Here is a 21709-nt window from a genome sequence, read left to right as displayed (position 1 = left end):
ACATATTTCACTTCAGACGTTATTGCTTGATGTATTGAGAATATAGTAATTTTTATTATTACATTAATTGATATGATATCATTCGAAAAGATCAGTATAAGTTTAAGATCAGTTAAGTTTAAGTTGCATCATATTTAATATTACATTATACTTTTGTTCAAACAAATTCAATATAATCTAATGATAAACACATTTCTACTAAGATGTACCTATCTACATAGCTCAATTTGTTTTCTTAACTTATTTACATAATTTCTAAGATAACAAAAACATCTAGAAAGACACCATTTGATTGGTAAATTTCAATAAATTTTCAAGATTATTATTTTATTCCCAATCTTACATTACCGGTATATCTTTTCTGTCCTCTCACAAAGGCGTACCGTACCCTACTTCTCAAATTATCACAGTGAAATCTAATAATTTTATCTATGATAATAAATTTCTCATATCCAATCACATCCATAAAGAATTATTTTCAAAAACGTACCTCTTGATTCATAAAGTTTCAATAAGTTGATGACTTGATAAATGTTGAGGCAGTTTGTTCACAATTCATTAATTGATATCGCAACCGTTTTCATTATAATTTGATTTACATAAGTAAAATAATTTTAAACCACTAACTGACTAAAAAACTACAGAGCTACAGTTGATGGATCTTGGTTCATACTCTCCAGCAGCAAATCGTTTCCGTTGGCCTAAAAACACAAAAATATACAACTTGATTTCTGATGTAATTGAAAACTTGGTTTATCCATAAAAATTCAATATGAAAATAGGCTATGCAGTATATAGGACACATAGATGTACTTTTTAAATCCGCTACCTTAATATGAATTTGTCACGAACGAATGCAGAAAAAGTAAAAAACTCTTCCTTTAAATTGAAATGGTGTGTATGGCCCATAGATTTTTTTATATACGGTATTTGATATTATCATTTATCATAGATACTTCTGTGGAATTGACCTGTAGATTTTAGTTGCGATTAATAATTAATTCTCTCACAATATTGTCACATTATTTACCTCTTCGTTGTTGAGCAAACTCCTCTTCACTTTCTGGCGAGCTTTAGCCGATTGAATTCTCTGGTTTAGTATCTGCACAGAAAGCAAATAAAATTAATTTTTTGTTCTGAGCCATAAATTGCCTGAACTGTTGATATAGAACATTGTTATAGGGGGTTCAAATCTAATTGTCTATGGACAAAAAGAATATTATCGTTCTTTTTTGTAGTAGTAATTTTGTTTTGCAGAGGATAAATATTATGCCTACTCATATTTATTATGTGCCAAGCTTTATGGATAAGTGGGTCCACTAACTAGGTACTATTGTTGTGTCGTATTTTATTTGTTTTTCTGTAGAATAAAAACATATTCTATTACCGGTAGTCAATGAATCAATAATAATTGAAATTATGAGCTCTAGAAGTGACTTGTGAGAAAGCTACGGTACCTAATATTGGTTTATAAAGGTCCGCACTTGTGTCAACCAAACTACCGTATACAGAATGCCAGTTGTGCAATATTTCATTTAATATAATAATAAAAGTGATAGAGAGTACTATTAGAGAATATAGTAGCATATAGAGAATATTTTATTCAAACAAAAAATTAAAAATAAATAAATTTAATTATAGAAGCAAAAAACAATATTTAGGCTACCGTACCGAAAAAAATCTGCCAACAAATTTATTAAATTCGCAGCCCTGTTAATCCATTAATTTGAACTTTAAAATCAATAATACATACAGAATATTGCAAAAAACAAGTTGTTTATAATTTGTTCATCTTATTCAGAGTTATCTTGAGGCTAGGATTCAATATGTAAAAATTCATCATTTCAATTCAAAATATTTTCAGTGCCCATCAGGCGTACCTCAAGGCTCTAATCTGGGACCACTCCTCTTTATTTTATTCATTAATGACCTTCCATCTGTTATCAACAGCTCTTCCTGTCTCATGTATGCAGATGATGTAAAGTTGTTTAAAGAAATTAAGGATCCAAATGATTACTACAATTTGCAGAGAGATATTGATCATATGTCCAGATGGTGTGATTCAAATGGGTTAAAAATTAATGTAGATAAATGCAAATTCATGAGTCTCACCCGGCAATCCGCTCCTCATAATAATATATATTCTATAAGTGGTATCCCTTTGGAAAGGGTGGAATTGTTCAAGGACCTGGGGGTGGTATTCAGCTATGACCTCTCTTTCAACTCACATGTTGAGTACACAGTTAATAGAGCCAATCAGCAGATGGGATTCATCTTGAGGACTTGCTCGCCCTTCAGTGATGTAGAGCCTTTGATACTTCTATATAAGTCAATTGTGAGAAGCCTGTTAGAATATGCATGTGAAATTTGGAATCCATATTATAATGAACAGATTTATCTACTGGAACGTTTACAGAACAAATTTTTGAGATGCATTTATTACAGAAAACATAATATCTTTTGTCCTTTTGATTATCCTTCCAATTCACTTAGAAATGAGTTCGATTTTACTTCTTTGAAAGTAAGACGCGATGTCAAATCACTTATTTTCCTTTATAATTTACTAAATAATAAAATTGATTCATCCCATTTGCTATCAAAAATTAATATATATGTAAATACCATTGCTCGCCGTTCTGGTTTTTCATTTCATATAGCGCGCTCTAGAACCGTAAGTCATTATAACTCTCCTCTAAATAGAGCTCAGAGAATCTTTAATCATTGTTCGGAGCACTTAGACGTCTTCTGGTTCTCCCCCTCCAAATTCCGTAAGATCTCATATAACTTGGTTGGGTAGCATGTGATCTGTCTTTTTGTGATCGATTTTATAAAATTTCTATTATTATTAATTTGATTATTCATTCTTGGTTTTACACAGACATCCTTTCTCTCTTCATTCTTTCTTCTTCTTTTTTTCTCTTTTTATTATTACTTGATTCTATTTTGTTTAATAATTATTCTTATAATCAATTATTATTGTTTACAATTACTTCAATGATTATTTGTATTCTTTCATATTAATTGTATATTTCTTCATTTTTTATCTTCTTGTATTCCAAATTGTATAATGTGTTGAAAATATTGTATTGTGTGAAGGAGGCAAAATGGGTTTATCCTGTTGTCTCCATTAATAAAATTATTATTATTATTATTATTATTATTAATAATATTGATAATTATAATAAAAAAACAGGAGACATACAATATTTTACTGAGCTCTAGGCTAGTTGAATTTTTCGCAGCTAGATGGTGTGAGCGTACGCAGACTCAATTTTAGCCGTCTTGCACCGCAAGTTTTGATGTTATAACTGATAATGTTAAAATGATTTTTAAATTATCGCTTATAACTCCTCAATGACACAATTTATTCAACACAGAGTTATAGAGCTCAAAAAGTGAATTACTTAACTGACTAAACTTTTACTTAGGTTCGGTACCGTATACATTCTCATAGTATTTTTTTGTGAACCATGCAGTAACCATGTTTTTTGAACTCTCTAAACATTTAGTTTCTCAAAATTATGGTCACTACCTTTTTATAGATAAAATTATCTATTTGTTGTGTACCTAAGTTTGTATTTATAGTAGATGATATTGAAGTACCTAAGGAAGATGATCATTTAACATTTTCATTAAGATAATTTTAATGGAAACCTTCAACATTTTTCTTGACTAGGCTACTATATAATTAGGCTATAGCCTATTGGTGCTAAGAATGGAAGAAGTAAATGAGCCTATTAGTTTTTCAATAGCCTACCTATTAGCCTATTAACTTATTGGAACACAAATACCCTATACTTTTTTGTAGACATAACTCTACATAACTTGTTCCTTATTTTTCATGAAATAGTGAACCATAATGTCACAATCTAAAGCAAACTGAGTCAGTGTAATAAGGCTTAAGATTTAATAACAATTTTTGTCACTAGACAGTGCTGGCGTTCCAATTTGAGCAGTAGATGTCTAAGGGCCTTTTGCACAGTCAAGGCTTAAACTCGATTTAATCATCAGCTGGTGGCTTAAACTAAAAATGAAACACATTATAACAAACTAGACTTGATACAGATTTAATCCAGTTCAATATGAAATTTAGTTTAAACTGTCACTGTGCAAACGGCCCTAACTGAAAATACTGCTGGTCTGACAATGTGAATTCAAGTCACAAAGTAGAAGGAATGAATTCTCTTTCATCCTCTGTGGCTGAGTTGCAAGGACTTCAGTTTTTTTATTGTAACTCAAGAACTGCACGTTCTATCCAAATTTCTTATTTGACATTTTTAGTGAAGTATAAAATTTTTCACAAAAATGTTAGCTTTTATTTTCCATATAATAATACCGTATTATCAATACATTATTATGAATAATTCATTCAGATACTGTAAGTCATTAATAAATTGTAAACAATACTCTTTCCATATTGCTTAAAACAACCTTTATTAATAATGCAAATAATTGAATTCGTTCATCATCAATGTTTATAATGTATATCTATTCTCATGTAGGCCTATTTCTAGATCATTCTATCGTCGATTAATTTCGGGTTGATGTATCTTCCTTTATTTTACAAGTATTACAGTATGTATTCCAGCAAATTAAATTCCATATTCATATAATATGTATTTGTAAGTAATATGTTTTAATAAGTATTGTATCAAGTTGAAAAGTTATATCAGTTACATTGTTCAATACCCAAAAGAAAAAAATAAATTCAGTCATTTGTAATGTATTTATAAAAGTTTTCTAACCAATTTAATATCCTATTCTCATCAATTTAATTTTCTGTTCTCCAATTTCTGTGTTCAACTTTAGCCATATTCTATTCCAGCATCTCATGTGATATATGTATAGATTACTTTTCAACAATTTCTGACTATATTAAGCTCACCTGTTGCCTTCTCTGTTCGGCTTCAGCCAATTTCTCTTCTAGCATCTCGTGGGTGAGATTGGGAGGGGGAGGTTGATCCTCCAGCCTCTGCAGCCTCTTAGGGGGGTGCTTCTTGATTAGACTAGGGTCGTCACCCCCCTCGTCATCATCCAGGGGTACCTCGAACGCTAGGCCTTGTGCTAGAGAAATGTGACAATTCAAAATCAATCAGGTAAGTAGGCTATTTGATATGTTACAGTTATAGAACAAGACTTCAGTACCGTACGGTACCGGTATATTACCGTACTGTTCTCCATTGGTCTTATAAAATTGATATAAGTAAGAAGAAAGCCTTCTGAATGGAATTTTTGACAGTATATGGTAACTTTTTTCATTCTATACTACGTAAAAATTTGTATTTATTGGCTATTATCATAGAGAAACGATAGCATAAGCACAATAGCACTTACGCTATTGTTTCTCTATGCTATTTCATAGAAGCTTGTGGATTACAGATTGCACAATAATATCCTTTATTATTATATCCTGTATCTGAATTTGCATTATAGATAATAGGTATATGGGTTTATATGCAGGGGTTCTATTTGTAGAGATTTCTCCTTCACTATTCATCCATTTTATTGTGAGTTTGGAAGATTCTATTGAATTTAATATAAATACTTTTTTATTTGATGGCATGGCGAAGATGAAGTCATAATATATTCTAATAAAATATAGCAGTAGGTCTACAAAGATAGTAAAATATATAGATCTAACATATTATAGATAATAGATATTCTACTAAAAATAACTGTTCATTTCATAAGAGGATACGTATTTGAGTATTGCACTGCAATGCTTGAAATTAATTCTACTATTGAACATCGACGAGCGAAAAGCATTCTAGTGGAATGTAACAAAAGTTGAGTAGCCTAAATAACACTTGAAAGAAGTATCTTGTACTGAAATGCTGAATCTCCATTGAAGTGTAATAAGTGATTGACTTTACTGATAATACAATCATTTTTATGATATTCATTGGTATGAATATTAATTTACTAAAAGCCAAATACCAATTGGTATTTGCGACCTCGCTGTATAGTATTGCTATGATGTACATGATTCATTATTATACGGTGGCTTCCACACCAAGTAATAACAAATTCAAATTATATATCATTGGTGAATAATAATAAATCCATGACAGAAAAAACAGATAGGAAGATTGAATTCTTACACGTCCTTGCCGAAATTGAGATATCGTCGTCCACTGAAGCCATGGGAGAGACTTTGGTGGTTTTGGGGGGTTTCGAGGGTCTCTGGTCGCCCCCCATGGGAGTCACTGATGTCGATTTTGAAGAGCCGCAGCCCATTTTTGAGTAATTTGGTTGTGAAATGTTGAAAATCTGCTTTTTGTCACTCCATGTTCAACTAGTAGTGTACCGGTACCAGTGCATTATTGAGACCAGTCTCAACTGAAGCTGAAACATAAACACAGCATTGATATCAATGAAGACAATCAAACTCAATTTGAATGTTGAAACAGTATGAGCCTAGCCTGAAATAAAAAATAGAGACTAATATGCATGGTTGTACAAAAGCCTGTTAAATTTTAATTGAACAGGCTTTTGTGCAATCAGGCCTATGCTCATAGACAATAAATAGATGTATTCATACACAAGGAATTATATTTATTAACAGTAAATTATCATGTTCATAGACAATAATAATTGATCAACTGTAATGAATTAAAATTGATTATCATGTCTACAAAATAATAGCCAATTAAGGCCTTTTTGCACATCACTACTATTTGCATGACCGGACTATTCTCTCGCTCCCGTCGCCGTTATGCGAATCACAGTGGTGTGCACAATGTTCCAAGTTTTTGTTGAAGATGATAGTGACATCAGTCCTAGGCTTGTGCGTCAGTGCGTGAGTGAGACATGAAATATCATGAATCACCGTTTTGTTCCAAAAGAGAGGGAAATAATTATGAGATTCATTTAGTGGAGTTGGCCATAAGCAATCACCCTTCCAAAGGCTGAACAAAAAAGAAAAAACCTTTCAAAGAATGAACATGAAAACAGCGCTTATTCAATCAGTAGGCCTAGTAATGGGATGATAAGAGGCCTCTCCGTTTGCAGGACCAGCAGAGATGAATATCTTTGATAGGTATTCAACTCTACAGTATAATATACTAATATAATATGATAGGGGATGGTATATGCCTGAATTGATAAAGAACAGGAAGTAGCTTACTAGAAATTTTGATTATTCACTCTCATATTCATGATAAATCTCTTGGCTTTTGTTAGCCTCCACATATTATCTCACAATTCAACACATGACTGAATAAATGTCAATAGACATTTAGAATAATTCCACACAGTGAAGGAGGGTGACAGAGGCATTTGAAACAGACTTTTTACAACTTTGCGTTAGAGAGTTCGCGGTATCCTTGATTTCAAGAAACTCTGTTCAGTGTAAAGACTAAAGGAAGGACATGTAGCCACACTTTTAACGAGAGCCAATTGAGAAAGTCAGTCGGACATGACAGCCGACTGATAACCCGATCTCGATAACCAGTGAGCGATGCGAAGTGTCAACTGTTTAAATGGGACTCGAACCCACCACTCTCAACTTTAGCACCTCGATCCTTCTAGTTGCAGCTGCAGGTGAAGACAAGTGGTCAATTAGTCCCTACACAAATAGAAGTAGGTGCTTTCAGCAAATCTGTTAGCAACTGTAGTGGCGTTCACTTCAAACTGTCAGCATTTTTTGAATGGGAAGCATTGAGATCATTTATTAGTGATGTTGACAGTTCGGCGTGAATCTACAGCTTCTACCTGTTTGTAAGCTGAAGAAAACAGTTGAAGATTGCTGTTGGATAATATCGGTATCATTGTGCCATTTATAACAGTTTTTCAATGGGTGGCTGTACAGCTTTATTGCTGGGTTGAGGCTGATAGGTTTGTTGCAGCCTTCCATGCTATTACCAAGTTTATAAGATTTTCAAGATCATACAATAATGGAGCATGAGTAGTGGAGTGTGGAGCTGGGAGAAGCCCTGAGGAAGGCGGTAGAATTGTATCGTCTGTGATTTTCCTCTTCAATAAACATGACGCTTTCTCTAAGCTTCATAAGTACCTATATTGATAACATACATGGACAATCTATCTATTTAGATCAACCAGTTCAACCCTGAGATCTCAGTAACCACTGAACCAATCTTCAAGTTTAATACGTCAAATTGAAGGGGATGATGGGTAAGATTGCAGAAATGCATAAATATTTAAGTTTTTCTGAGATCCTATTATATTAAGCGAGCAATTTCTGTATGTCTGTTTGCATTTTTATAACTGGCTATTTTTATATCTGGTTATTTATGATCTCGAAAACAGCTCTAACGATTTTCACGAAATTTGGAACATAGTAGGTTTATGATATAAAAATTCGATTGCACTATGTCTCATCTCTGGGAAAACTCGCTGAAGGACATTAAAAGGATAATTCATCCTTGGAAGAACAGATCTGTATAATTTCTTCGTCTGTCGATAACAGAAGATGCGTGTGCCTGTGTGGGAGATCAGCTGTGTAATCATTCATCAGCTTACCGTATCTCGCGAGAAATATTATCTAGAAATTTTATCAAAATAATCTGATTTGTTGACATATGACATGGTTTACCACTCTAAATTAGAGTATATATATCATAATATTCAAAGTAATTAATTATTTTACAGTTTTAAGTGATTAGTGAGTGTTATTTTGTTATTCAGTCTGGTTTGTAAACAATCTAAATTAGAACTTTTCTGTTTTTAGATATTTTGACTGAAAATTGGACCTGAATTCAAGTGTATGAAACATAGCCTACTTTTTGGACCATTTATAGTGTATAAATCAAAATTCGGGGAAGAAACAGTTTTGTCCTTCCCCAATCATTTCGAAGAACTGTGTTCTGTTTATCAATAAATAAATAACGAGCGAAGCTCGATGCCCCGATATTTATTCATCAATAAATTGTCCATTCCACACACCCAACCTAAACTTGGCTGTAACGTCATTATCGAATTTCTTCAATTTCAAACAGCTGATCATGCGTATCTATTTCAAACGGCTGATCATGTGTACAGTTTGAAAATTTGATGATATGAAGCAAGGCAAAACCATTGGAGCATCAGGGTTTTAAAACTAGGTCACGCGCGCTTTGCAAAAAGAAGAGAAATAATAAAGAGAAAAAGAAAAATGAAAAGAGAGAGAGAAAGGGGAAAAGAGAGAAAACAAGAAAGAGAAAAGAGAGAGAAAAAATAAAAATAGAATGAGAAACAAAAAGAGAATGAAATAGAGAAAGAGAAAGAGATAGAGAAAGGGAAAGAAAGATAGATAAAGAGAAAGAGAAGGTGATAGAGAAATAAAAGACATAGAAAAAAAGAAAGAATTTGAGAAAGAGAAAGGCAGAAAAGAGAGAGAGAGAGGAAGAGAGAAAGAAAATGAAAAGAGAGAAAGATATGAAAAAGAGAGAGAAAGAGAAAAAATAATAAGAGTAAGAAATAGAGGAAGAGAAAGTAAAATAGGAAACAGATAGAAATAAAGAAAGATAACGAAAAAGAGAAAGATGAGCAATATAAATGTAAATATAAAGATGAGAAATAGAGAGAGAAGAGGAGAAGATGAAGATGAAGGAGAAGAAGAAAGAGGAAGAAGAAGAAGATGAAGAAGAAGAAGAAGAAGAAGAAGAAGAAGAAGAAGAAGAAAGAACAAATTATAATGTGGAAGAGGTAATACCTATGGATGAGTGAGAAGCATACTATACTAGTGGCGGGTTTATAGTCAAGTTCCCAGGATAGTTAAAACAGACACATTCAGAAAACAGTGAACACTGTCTAATAATGTAATAATATTTAGAACTGTGCTTCGACTAATGTAACATGTAAGTAAGCATGTGAAGCGGGGATTACTACTTATAAGCTTTTAGTGAGCTGTGATTCATATGTAACAGCATGAGCGCATTCTAAGACTGAACTTGTGAAAATAAGACAAAACTGACTGAAGGTGGTAAGGCCTAACCAGTAAACGCCGAAGATGAGCTTCTTCAAAGCTACGCTAAGACTCACTTCAACTGCCAGCATATTTTGAATGAGAAACGTTGGTGTTAATCATAAACAATGCTGACAGTGTAGTGCAGAGTTTAGAGGATGATTGTGAAGGCAGATGCCCATTGCAGGTGCAGGTGCGTTATCATAGAGTCAGACTCTCTTCAAACTATCAGCTTTTCATTGTCTTTTTTCTTTAGGGCTACTTTTAATATAAATAAAAATATAAATCTCAGTACCCTTTTGAATTATTTTGTCACAACATGTTTCAGGTTGAAAATGGCTTTAATGTCCGAAACATGTCCGACACAAAATAATTTAAAAGAGTACTGAGATTTATATTTTTATTTATATCAGCTTTTCTTATGTATAAAATTAATGCTCTCCATTCAAGCTTTGCTCAAAGTCTGCAGTCTGTAGTGAATCTCACTTCAGCTGACGAGTTGCAACGCACTGCACTCTGTTGCAGAATGTAGTATAGAAGTGTATATACATAGTTGGTGAGAATTATGAAAACAGCTTAATATTTTAAGAAATTGATTGTTTTTGAAGAGACAACATCTGTGTCTCATTTTTTTCCATTTTCAGCTCAACATTATCTGTTTTACAAGAGTAGTATATATTTTTTGCAGTAATACGCCATTGGGGATCCTATTCGAATTGAGAAACTAATTTTCTGTCATTTCAAAATTTTGATCCGTCATCTTGGATCCTCCATTTTGAATCTAACTTCATTTTTTTGAACAGGGAGGTGGTCATATGCTATTTTATTTTGATAAAGAATTCCAAGAGAAAATGACTTGCGAAATCGCACATCGATATCTGAAACCGTTTTCAAATTATTCACATTCAAAGATACTATTACCTTACAAAAATGGAATAGTGTTTAGTATGAGAGTAGTTCCTTGTTTACTGTATCCTTACATTGTGAATCATTAGATACGATGCACATTGAATTTGATCGCAATAAGATTATCCATCATATATAGGTATTGAAAACTTTTTTCATTATTCGAAACGATTCCCAGTTTCGGTCAACAATTGCATTATCATAATTCAACACTAATTCCCTACATAAATTCCTATTTTTCTCAGTACAATTAAACAATAATTATTGGACTCTTAATAAAAATGCACCTTTACTGAACAACTAGACTTCGATGTCAAGGCAGATCTATTAGAAGCTATGGGTCAGCGCAAACTTTACTTACTGACCTTAATATTCAAACCGTCGTTAATTTATTAACACAATGATTTCTGGGCGGCAGAGTAACGATGCAATTTAGGAGTCAGTGATAGTAGTAGGTAGAAGGGGGGAGGGGTTATTGACACGAATTTTGGTTTAGTAGGAGAGGCCTCATATCGATTTCACTATACCTACAACAGCAATTGGTTTGGTTCTTCTTTTTGCACTTATTTTTGTGCGGTCACCCTTTATTTGCATTATTGATGGCGATCAAGCTCATAGATCACTACGAGATTGACTTCAAATAGTGAGCATTGCTTGAACGGGAAGCATTATTGCATAGGCCTAATATATTAGAGGAATGCTGACAGTTTCAAGTGAATCCACTAATAATACCAATGTTCAGCTAAAGGCAATAACTTCTCAGAGTGGCGGGTAATGACTCTGAAGAGAGGGGGTGAAGTATTGTGCGGGGGGGGGGTTGTTAGTAAAGGGTAGCCTACTTGCATCAGTCCAAAGTCACAATGAGGTTAGTGGGTCTTGTGATGCAAATTGTAACTAAAACTGTTACAAAAGCGTTACAAAAGAGTTCTAGAGATGAAGATATGTATAATTTTATCCTATATTGCCAAGCAATGCTGTAAAAGTGTTATTTCTTAATCATGCTTGGACTTATTTCGGGTAATGAAGAAGTTTTCAATGAATAGTAGGCCTAATATTTTGTAGATTCATATTGAGAAGAGAAATGCTTGTTCCAATAATGTACCCTTTGCTCAGTTTTATGAATATTTCAGTCTTCTAAGTAGATGATAGCTGACTGTAGGATGTGCGCACGCTAGACAAGTTTGGAAGGACGTGTATGTGACAAAATAGTTGGTCTGAAGCTCGGGCCACATCTGTCATGCAGTGTTCCGATCATACTCAGGCCCGATATTTCAATTGGGCTGAGGGGTGGTGGTGGGACAGATGACATGGCGGACATGTGTGGCATGCACCATCCCAGGTCAGGCACCATCCGTGATAGGATCGGAACGCTGCATGATAAGTGTGGCCTAGGCTTATATTGAAATTACATATTTATAATATAATATTACACTGCAATTGAACTCAAGTAGGTATAATGAGATTCACTTCACTCTGTCTGCATTGCTCATAAGTAACATCGATGCTTTCCATTCAATCAATGCTCACTATTCGAAGTAAACCCCACAACTCATGTATTACTATCTGCAGGTCCCGTTTCACAAAACTTCTCAACTATAAGTTATTTTCGATCATTTTTTGTAAATAAAATAACTTTCTCGAAAAATTGTTTTCAGGAAATTTTTCATTATTACTATGAAGAATCTATGTCCTCAGAATTTCATGAATTCATCTATTTACAAATTTTAAAGTATCTGACCCAAAAATTCAAACTTTTGGCCTCAAAATCTCAAAAGGTAATAATCGGAACAAAAATTCCTGAGAAAATGTTTTATTTTGATAGATTCTTACCTTGGTAGTATACGATTCGAAAAGCTTTGAAAATATCACCAGCAAAACGTTTTTCTTAGTTTATCTAGAGATTTATGGATTCAATAAGTTTATGGAGCGTTGTAGAAACGCAATCCTCATGTTTATCGATTCAATAAAGTTATTGAATGGATAAACAGTTCAAGGAACTACTGAGAAACTAGTCATTAGTCTGTTGCACAGTCTTTCAACTTGCTCTCACCCCAAAAAATGATCATACCATAGAATACTATAATTCTTCCCTATTACTTCCACTGGTCTGACCCACTAAGACTATTAAGCTTCAAGAATAAACACATCTGCTCAATCTCTGAAACTACTTCGGAGTAATTAGACATCGAATAAGTTTCCCAGAAAATAATTATTATACATATTTGGAAAATACGGCATTTAAACCGTAAGCACCCAATCAGATGTAAATTACTTTGCTTAAAATGGTTAATATGGGTTATGAGGGATAAGTGGATATACACTTGAATCAATTCATTTTAGGATTTGGAAAGCTATTAAACACATCCAATTTGGAACTACAGTGAGATTCACTTCAAACTGTCAGCATTAATTGAATGGGTAGCATTGATGCTATTTATAAGGAATACTGACAGTTTGAGATAAATGTAGGTGTGTAGACTTCTACCTAGAAGTGGTCAGGACTGAATCAAGTAGAGCATTGAAAGCCCATTGATATAGCGAGATTCACTATCAGCATCCCGTATAAATAACATCATTGCTCCCCATTTAACCAATGCCGTCAGTTTCAAGTGAATCTCATTATATTAGCTAGTAGTATCACCTCCAACGCCTTCTAAATGTTCAGTGCTACGTTACCTTTCATGGAAACCCAATAGAAGATATTCAGTAATTGCCTCAAATTTGAACCGGTTCACAGTTTGGACAAAATAGATTTTGGATAGACTAGAGAAAAAGGAGAAATGAATGAGGTGGAGGAGGAGAACGATGGATGAGGAAAAAGAATGAGGAGAAGGAGGAGAAGTAAGAGATGAACAAGGAATGAAAAATGAGTTAAACTAACAAGAATTGAAAAGACGAAGAGGAAGCATGATGATTGGGAAAAAATAAATACGATGGAGACAAAGGTGAGAGATAAGAGAAGAGAGAGAGAGAGAGGAGATTAAGGAGGAGAGGAGAATAAGTAAAGAAAAAGAAAAAGAGCAAGAATGGAATGAGGGAGAAGATTACAAATAAAAACTTTCGTTTAGAATTAAGGTTTAACAAGATAAATTGAGAAGAGGAGAAAGAAGAGGAAAAGAACAGGAGAATGATGAATGTGGAAAACGAAAAAGGGAGAAAACAGAAAAGAAAACGAAAAGGAAAATAAGGAAAACGAGAACGAGGAGGTGGAAGATCTAAAGGAAATGGTCATGAAGAACAAGTGAGCAGAAGTAGAATTTGAAGAAGAACCAGAAAAAAGAGATGGCCAATGACCAAGAAGTAAGAAGAGGCCGTAGAAGAAGAAGAAGAAGAAGAAGAAAAAAATTAAGATAAAGAGAACGAAGTGAAGTGGACGTGCCTAATTACCGCACTGATTCAGAGCTTTTTGACTCAAAGCGTGGGACAATTCTATCTTTTCACAATATACATAAAACACCGAGACCACATTAATGTATACAGATATAAATAGATATAAATACTATTCTAGAGATTATATTCAGTGATCGTGGAGCGGATATTGGTTGACTGCTTCTTGACAGGTTCGACCAATCAGAAAGCTAGAAACTGGAATCAGTCCCGCTTCCCACGCAAATTGACGCCGCTAATTTGATTTGCTAACAATATAATTGGACCACTCACACACGCATAAATCTAACGGGTACCGATTGACAATAAAATCCTTTCTACTTTTCACGGAAATTCTAGTTTTATTGATTTGATTGAATGAAATGCTGCTGTGATGAAGTAATGTGACAAGGAAGCCATATCAGAGGAAATATTAGTTGGTAGGCTAGTTCCCAGGCTGATTTGCTGTGTTTTTTCAATGAAATTAAGGTGAATGAATCGGATGAAATACGGTAAATGAATGAATTTGAGCATTGAGGATGAGGAGCCAACATTGCTCGGAATAGACTGTATAGTTTATTATGAAAGTTGCTAGCTAAATGTATAATGTGTTCTCGAATTTATGAATTCAAATAAATGTATTAATAATTATTGATATTATGAAAATCCAAAGTAATCATCGTATGCTCTTGATGAACTGCATTGGATTTCATGTTTCTTGAGTTGAATTGTTTTCCAGCCTTGGAATATTCTATAGAAAACGATTCGAATCTTGAAAATGTGTTGAACAGCAAGTAATATTATAATATCGGGGCACCGAGCTCCGCTCTGGAGTACAAAAGTATACAAAATTTATTACGAAAGAAGAAATTATAATATATTTATAGTTCATACAGAAAGGTTCTATCTAATCACAGTGGATTGAGATTGAATCCCAGAGGAATGCAAAAATCTCACAAAAGCATGTTAAATTTTAATCCAAATCAGGGAAGACCATTTCAATAAGATAGCTTATCATATTGGTTCTACTGGAATTAATTAGGATTAAAATTTAACCAGCTCTTGTACAACTGGCACTAAGTACCTGATTGAATGATTACAAAAGTTCGACAGCTGAGTCATAATTTTGTCTCAGTTCCACACACATGCACTCGCTCACTCACTTCCATCATCAACATACGACGAAATTATCAGCTGTTTTTCCAAGGATGAATAAATCCTTTTAATGTCCTTCAGCTAGTTTTCCCAGGGATGAGACCTAGTGCAATAGAATTTTTATATTATAAACCTACTGTGTTCTGAATTTCGTGAGAATCGTTAGAGCCGTTTTCGAGATCCGGTGAAATACAAACATATAAACATCTAAACATATAAACATAAATTGCTCGTTTAATAGTACAGGATATGGCACTACCAGACTTCCATCAATATTATTGTTAATGACTATTTTAATCTTTGAGATACAACACAACTTCTTTTTCATTCAGGATATTGTGAAGTGAAGCTTTTTGACTCAGAGCGTGTATTAGATTGGATAGAATTGATTGAAAATTATTAGATTGAATAGACCTATAGATTGAATATACTATTCAATCTATGTAGGTGTAATTCTGATCTAGTTATTACTCTATCAAGCAGACTCTGAATTCTTATTATTCCATGTACGGTAGATTCAGAATCATGAAGAGTAATTTTTAATTTGCATCAATTTTGTAATGTACTAACCTGATTGAAAAATTCAAAATACTAACCAAGATAATCGCTGAATCCAGGCTCAACCAAACATACAAACAAAATTACACAGATTTTGAAGGCAAGTCCGATTAATCTGTGAAGTCCAAATTGAGATGATGATTTACTTTACAAAGAACTACCTCTGGTTCAACTGAAAGTCCTCTCACTTGTTAATGATCTATTTTTTAAAGTTCCCAATATCAGTGATGAATCGACCTTCGAATTTTCTTAGACTTTGTGAATAAATATCTCTATTAGAATTTAGTCTCCTTACGTGATAAAATACTCCCGAAAATAAGTTCTCAATCGGTAAAGTAACTTTCAATAACCCAAATTCAGTGAATTCTATTTTTTCTTGTTCAAGTAAGACCGATTCTAGTGTACTAAATATTATGGTAAAATTAAACAAATATAGTCATTCTATTATAATTATTTTATACCCAGTTCAACCCAGTCCTTTCTCTCACTGGGAAAATTACTCGTCTAAGTCCCGTCACTTGCGCATAAAGTCGTAGCGCACACTAACTGACAAGTCCACGCGTAAGAGCTTCAACCCTTGTACTACGTTTCAGAGACCCTTCAGGTGAGAAGGCGCATGTCAAATGACGTGCCACCTGTGAATGAAGGGCCATCCCTTAGCAATGGTCTAAGGGGGGGGGAGTCAAGGGTCATCCCTTCCAGGTGCCGTTTTCACCACAACAATTGTTGCCCCCGGCGATGTCATGGATTTAACCTCACAATTCACCCCTACAGCCCTCAGCAGCTTATCTAGTGCTTGGAAATAATATTTGACTCGCCCCACATTACTTACCAATTCATCCCGTACTTGAAAATAATTTTAACTCACCCCACATCCCTTATCAATGTATTTACTACTTTAGTAATAATATTTCTCTCGCCGGGTTGATTTAGCACCTGATAGCTGCAACTTTCGATTTCGCCCTAAAATTGTTGGATTCACCCCCAACCCAGAAATTCTTATCGGTCTATCATTTGAAATCGAAAGCGTTGACCAGCGGGGGATAATTTTGGAAAATAATATACTTTTCACAGAATTGGGGTGAAAAAGGTGGGAGATTTGGAGGGGTTGAAGTGAAGCCCACTAAAATTACCAATTGGCACGCAATGTTTGTACAATTGAAGGTGTTTTGTCTGGTCGGAGTATAGAGATTGATTGATTGATTTATTTATCACAGAGAGCATGATAGTAGGCTACTAGTATTTAGTAGATGGAATACTGAAGTTTTGAATGTGTATTCAGAATAGATTCACTGAAGATATGAAGCTTCGTTTGGCCATAACACAACTCAGATTATTTATCTTGTATAATTATTTATAGTGATACCGGTATTGAAAGTTATTTGCATCAGAGGCTTTCGTGATTTGATATATTCTAGTGAATAAATAATTTTCAAATATGATATAATTGGTTTTAAAATTTAGTAACAGTCTATCGTTCCTAAGAATACAGATATACAACCTACAAACTACAAGAGTAGTTTGTAATTAACTAGTTTATAATTAGCCAACTTTAACTCCTAAAGACCGAAAAGCGAGCTGAATTGAATAATTGGTACCCATTATATATGGTACCCATAATATTTCCTCAATTGATTGATTAGAAACACTCTAATCATTCCAATGTAAACTAAGCATTAATTATATTATAAACTAATTGATGCACAGAAGCTTGAAACTCAAAACTCAGATAGTGAACTATCAAATTTCCACGTTCTATCATTTTACGTTATATGCATTTAAAGTAATAAAGATTTGTTTTGACTTGCACTAATTTCATACACAACACAATCATAATATAGTCGATTGCAGGACATCCAATTAAGTTCAACCGCCGTAATATTACGTCATTTCTTTGCTGTCAGATTCGTTAATTGATTCCGTTAGATATCATATTACGATGGCTCCATATATGATTGCTTTTTCTTGTTTGTTACTCTTTTGAGGCGAGTCATCTAATTATCAAGAGATGGATGATATTTATTAAAAAAAAGTTTCTCAAATAATATTGATGTTTGGTGAATTGAGAAAATACGACAGTAATTCGTATTGGAAAGAACATTTTGGTCAGATAACAAGTACATATTTTAGTGAAAATCATGTACTTTCTGAACGTGGGATCGTATAATTTTGAAGCAGGTTCAAAGAAGTTATGAACCTTGGTAAATGTTAGGACCGTCCCCAGTGAGATGTTATCGGTAGATAACCGAAATTATGATGTTAGTTCTTTGCAAACTCCCATACGCCATACAAAAATACACAAGTTGTTTATTACAGTACGGCACCAATAATATTGCGATGAATATAGATATATCATTGTTCGAGTAGAACTCACAATGATCAGTATGTATAGATATACATTAAATCTGAATCCACAAAACAAGTGAATTTGAATATAAATTATTGAATTTAGGTTGTACAGTATTAAGATATAGTCCCAAATTTATAAACGAATTGTTCAGTTGAAACAATCGAAAAATGTTGTAGCCCATTAATAATATGAGGAACAGTGTATTGGTTCTGATTTTTGTATACAATAATAATGTATGATTTCGAATACAGTCTATACTGTTCATGAATAAATTTGAGAACAGAGAATGCTAAACGTGCAATATTTGCTAAGTTTCACAAGTTAACCACCACAACAAGAGTCACTATAGACTATTGTTTTATCGCTCTACAGGCGTTACACAGAAATGAATCCAAAAACTAGAAAATTGAATCTAATTTTTTTGAATTAGATTCGGGATTTAATTATATAGGTACGGACAAATGTATTGTATCACTTCGATTTAGATTTTTCAAGTCTATCAGTTTTTGTTGTCTAGCAGTCTAGCTTGTATTCTCATGAACGATAAACTTCTTCAAGTTAATAAATACAATAATCAATGAGTAAGTTCTGTAGCTGTTCAGTCACAAAAAAAGTTTATCACTGTAAGGCCGCTGCAATTTCAAGCTTGTTCTCGTGACTAAACCATCTACAGTAAAATTGAAGCAGATAATAATTATGGTATGATGATGAAAATAGACGATTTATCTATAACTTGTCACGTGGTAATTAGAAACCACCAAATATTTTTAAATGAGCCAATGAAATGTAATAGAACTATAAAATTGGAAAGAAGGTTAGACCTATCCAAAGAGTAAATCAACTCAAATCAAGTATTATTAGCGAGTAGGAGTAATAGCATTATCAACAACGATAAGAAAACATGTATTATTGTGATTTAATAATTATGAGAACCCATTGGTAAGATCAAAAAATTATAAAGCGGCATAATTATTATTGGCGGATTATAAAAAAAAAAAAAAAAATAAAATGCATGAACATTGAGGTTAGAGTTACTTGTTTACGTTTTGAAAAGAATTAGTCGATCTTGGATAAATCGATAATTATTAGAACCAATACTGAACGAATCAGCTGATTATTCGATCAACCCATATGACCGGTTGAATCATATAAAATTCACTCATAAAGGATATATTATGTATACTAAAGGAAGTCGATGTGTAGAAATACAAATAACTATTATTTCTGTATAAATATTTATTATAATCCAAAAAAGCATGATAAATCAAGAGTATACAAAACTCATATAAAAACTAAATGTATTATCTATTAAAATCGTATGTTACGATTTATTTATGAATTCAATTTAAGATAAACACTCCATATATTTGTATAAAAACTTCTTTTATTTAATTTTTTCTATTATAAAGCCGAGGAAGCCCTGATTCCCAAGGCAACCAATTGTATTGAGTCTATTAAATTGAAGGCCAATCAGAGAGTAGCTTACAGAATTATTCTAGGAAGAGGCAAATTTTTCTGAAAACCTCTTTCTTCTGGCTTAAGATCCCACCCGAGAGGATGCACATGGAGTTTAGGGTTTTTTCTTCTTCCTTTTAAAAATTTTTAATGAATTATTAAGCCAAACCCTTTTTTAAATGTAATGTATGTTTGTTGAATGTTAATTATTTGTGAACTCAGTGCTGTCAAGGAGTTCGTAATTGTAAAGATTCCCATAAAAATAGCTTTAATTCGAAAGAAACTTATAAAAATCTGGATCACGCGTTAGCCCAGCAGTGACGAAAAGGAGCCTACCTAATTAATTATTGGAAATAATTAATTCAATCCACGAGAACATCTAGAACTTCAGTCAGTGAGTGATAAGTCAAACCAAATGAGCTCATTTTTTCTACGTTCAGTGGGGTAATTATTAAAACAAAAAGCGCTATTCCAATTAATTAGAATTAAAATAAAAAGTCACCACGTGTTGAACAATATCACATAGTTCATAAGAACATTTATAAATTTATTTAATATATGTAGGAAGCTTACTTCCATGCACAGCCCGAATTCATATAAATCCCTGAGATCTCATGTTTGAATATTAATTTATTAATTATTAAATTTGTTAATTGAACCAAGTACATCATATCAAACTTATAGACCGAACAGGTTTTTATTGGTAGAATTTTGTATTGACTGGAAGTCTAAGTACCAGTATTAAAATAATATATTTATGAATTTGAAACTCACTATTGTGAATGTTAGCAAAGCCTGTGATAATTATTCAGATTTTAGGAATAGATTATTTAAGTGAATTATAGAGATATTGAATATTTTATGCATATCTGTTTTATGGGAATATATTTTGTGTTTTATGTCAGCATACAAACTTATAGAATTTTTTATTATATCCCAACTCATCTCGTGTTATATAGTTTGAGCTGTTTTGGTACCAACAAATATTTAGCAGCACTTAAAATCATAGAATCAATAATATTAACCTTATTCAGAGCACTCAATATTTATCATCCTTTGATGATATTCATTTTATCAGCCAGAACAAGTATATTAAGAAATTATATTAATAAGGTTCCAGTTATATCATATAAGGATCCAGAGAGCTTCAAGAACTGGCGTTGTAAGTTCTAAGGAATTTTGAAAGGGTATATTGGTGAATACTTGTATTCACGACGAGCGTTTTAAGAATCAACTAGAAACAACTATAGTTGGTCCTGATTATTCTCTAGTGGTACATGGTTACTGATAATCAGTCATCAAATATTCTTTTAATTTCCTTACTGGTATTCTTCAAGAACTTCATAGAAGCAGCGGTAAGAATTACCAATTACCGATCACTGAACCTTATGGTGATTATTTGTATTTATAAAATTCATGTTTCTACCACTGAGCTAGAGCTGAGGTTTGAACCCAGTAATTTTGCGAGCCGGAAGGCCTTAATTTTTTGTGAATTTATTCGCAAAAGAGGGAATTTAGAGACTGCTCTTATAAATACCAGAAACATCGTATTATCTGTGAAGGAATTACAATCCACAACTTCTCACAATAGCTTCATAACGTGGGACTCTATCATAAGAGATAACCCCCCCAGGAGCACAACTTCACACAATGGCACCCAACCAGTGGAGCGTGATGAAAAGCTTACCTACTCAATCTTACTATCAATGATTAATGAAATTATTGATAAAACTGAAAGCTGCAAGAAACATAATCTGAAGTTGTTTCGACAAGATATATCTGATAATCTATTGTAAGTTCTGGCTAAAATAATTGAGTTGCTCTTCAAATTAAAATTTTTTCAAGCTGCATAAATACAGACAAACTGTATCACACGAGTTTGATAACATAATTCTCATAATAGAGAAAATTGGATGGAAATTTCCATAAAAGTCTATAGTAAAATTTTGATTTTGATCTTTGAATCTAGACATTGTATGCTGACCAGGGTTATAGGTTATTTGAGGCATTATAAT

The 21709-nt window shown here is 33.0% G+C and overlaps 1 protein-coding gene across 2 annotated transcripts; it reads right to left on the bottom strand.

Moving 5' to 3' along the window:
• Positions 1–34: 34 nt before the first annotated feature.
• On the bottom strand, positions 35–16508 carry LOC111051809. 2 transcript variants are annotated; one of them, XM_022338371.2, is made up of 5 exons: positions 15928–16508; positions 6102–6345; positions 4886–5064; positions 1031–1102; positions 35–701 (listed from the first exon to the last, which is right to left on the bottom strand). In XM_022338371.2, exons 2-5 carry the CDS (start codon positions 6235–6237, stop codon positions 639–641), a joined length of 450 nt encoding a protein of 149 aa, XP_022194063.2. In that variant the 5' UTR covers positions 6238–6345; positions 15928–16508; the 3' UTR covers positions 35–638. The 2 variants fall into 2 exon arrangements, with proteins under 2 accessions (XP_022194063.2, XP_039288717.1); XM_039432783.1 differs by lacking the exon at positions 15928–16508 and adding an exon at positions 6675–6701 and having other exon boundaries at positions 36–701.
• Between the last annotated feature and the right edge of the window lie 5201 nt (positions 16509–21709).

Source organism: Nilaparvata lugens, chromosome 7, assembly GCF_014356525.2.
Source record: "Nilaparvata lugens isolate BPH chromosome 7, ASM1435652v1, whole genome shotgun sequence".
NCBI classification, from domain to species: Eukaryota; Metazoa; Arthropoda; class Insecta; order Hemiptera; family Delphacidae; genus Nilaparvata; species Nilaparvata lugens.
The sequence above is the reverse complement of the archived record's forward strand: the minus strand, read 5'-3'. Positions and strand labels throughout refer to the sequence as shown.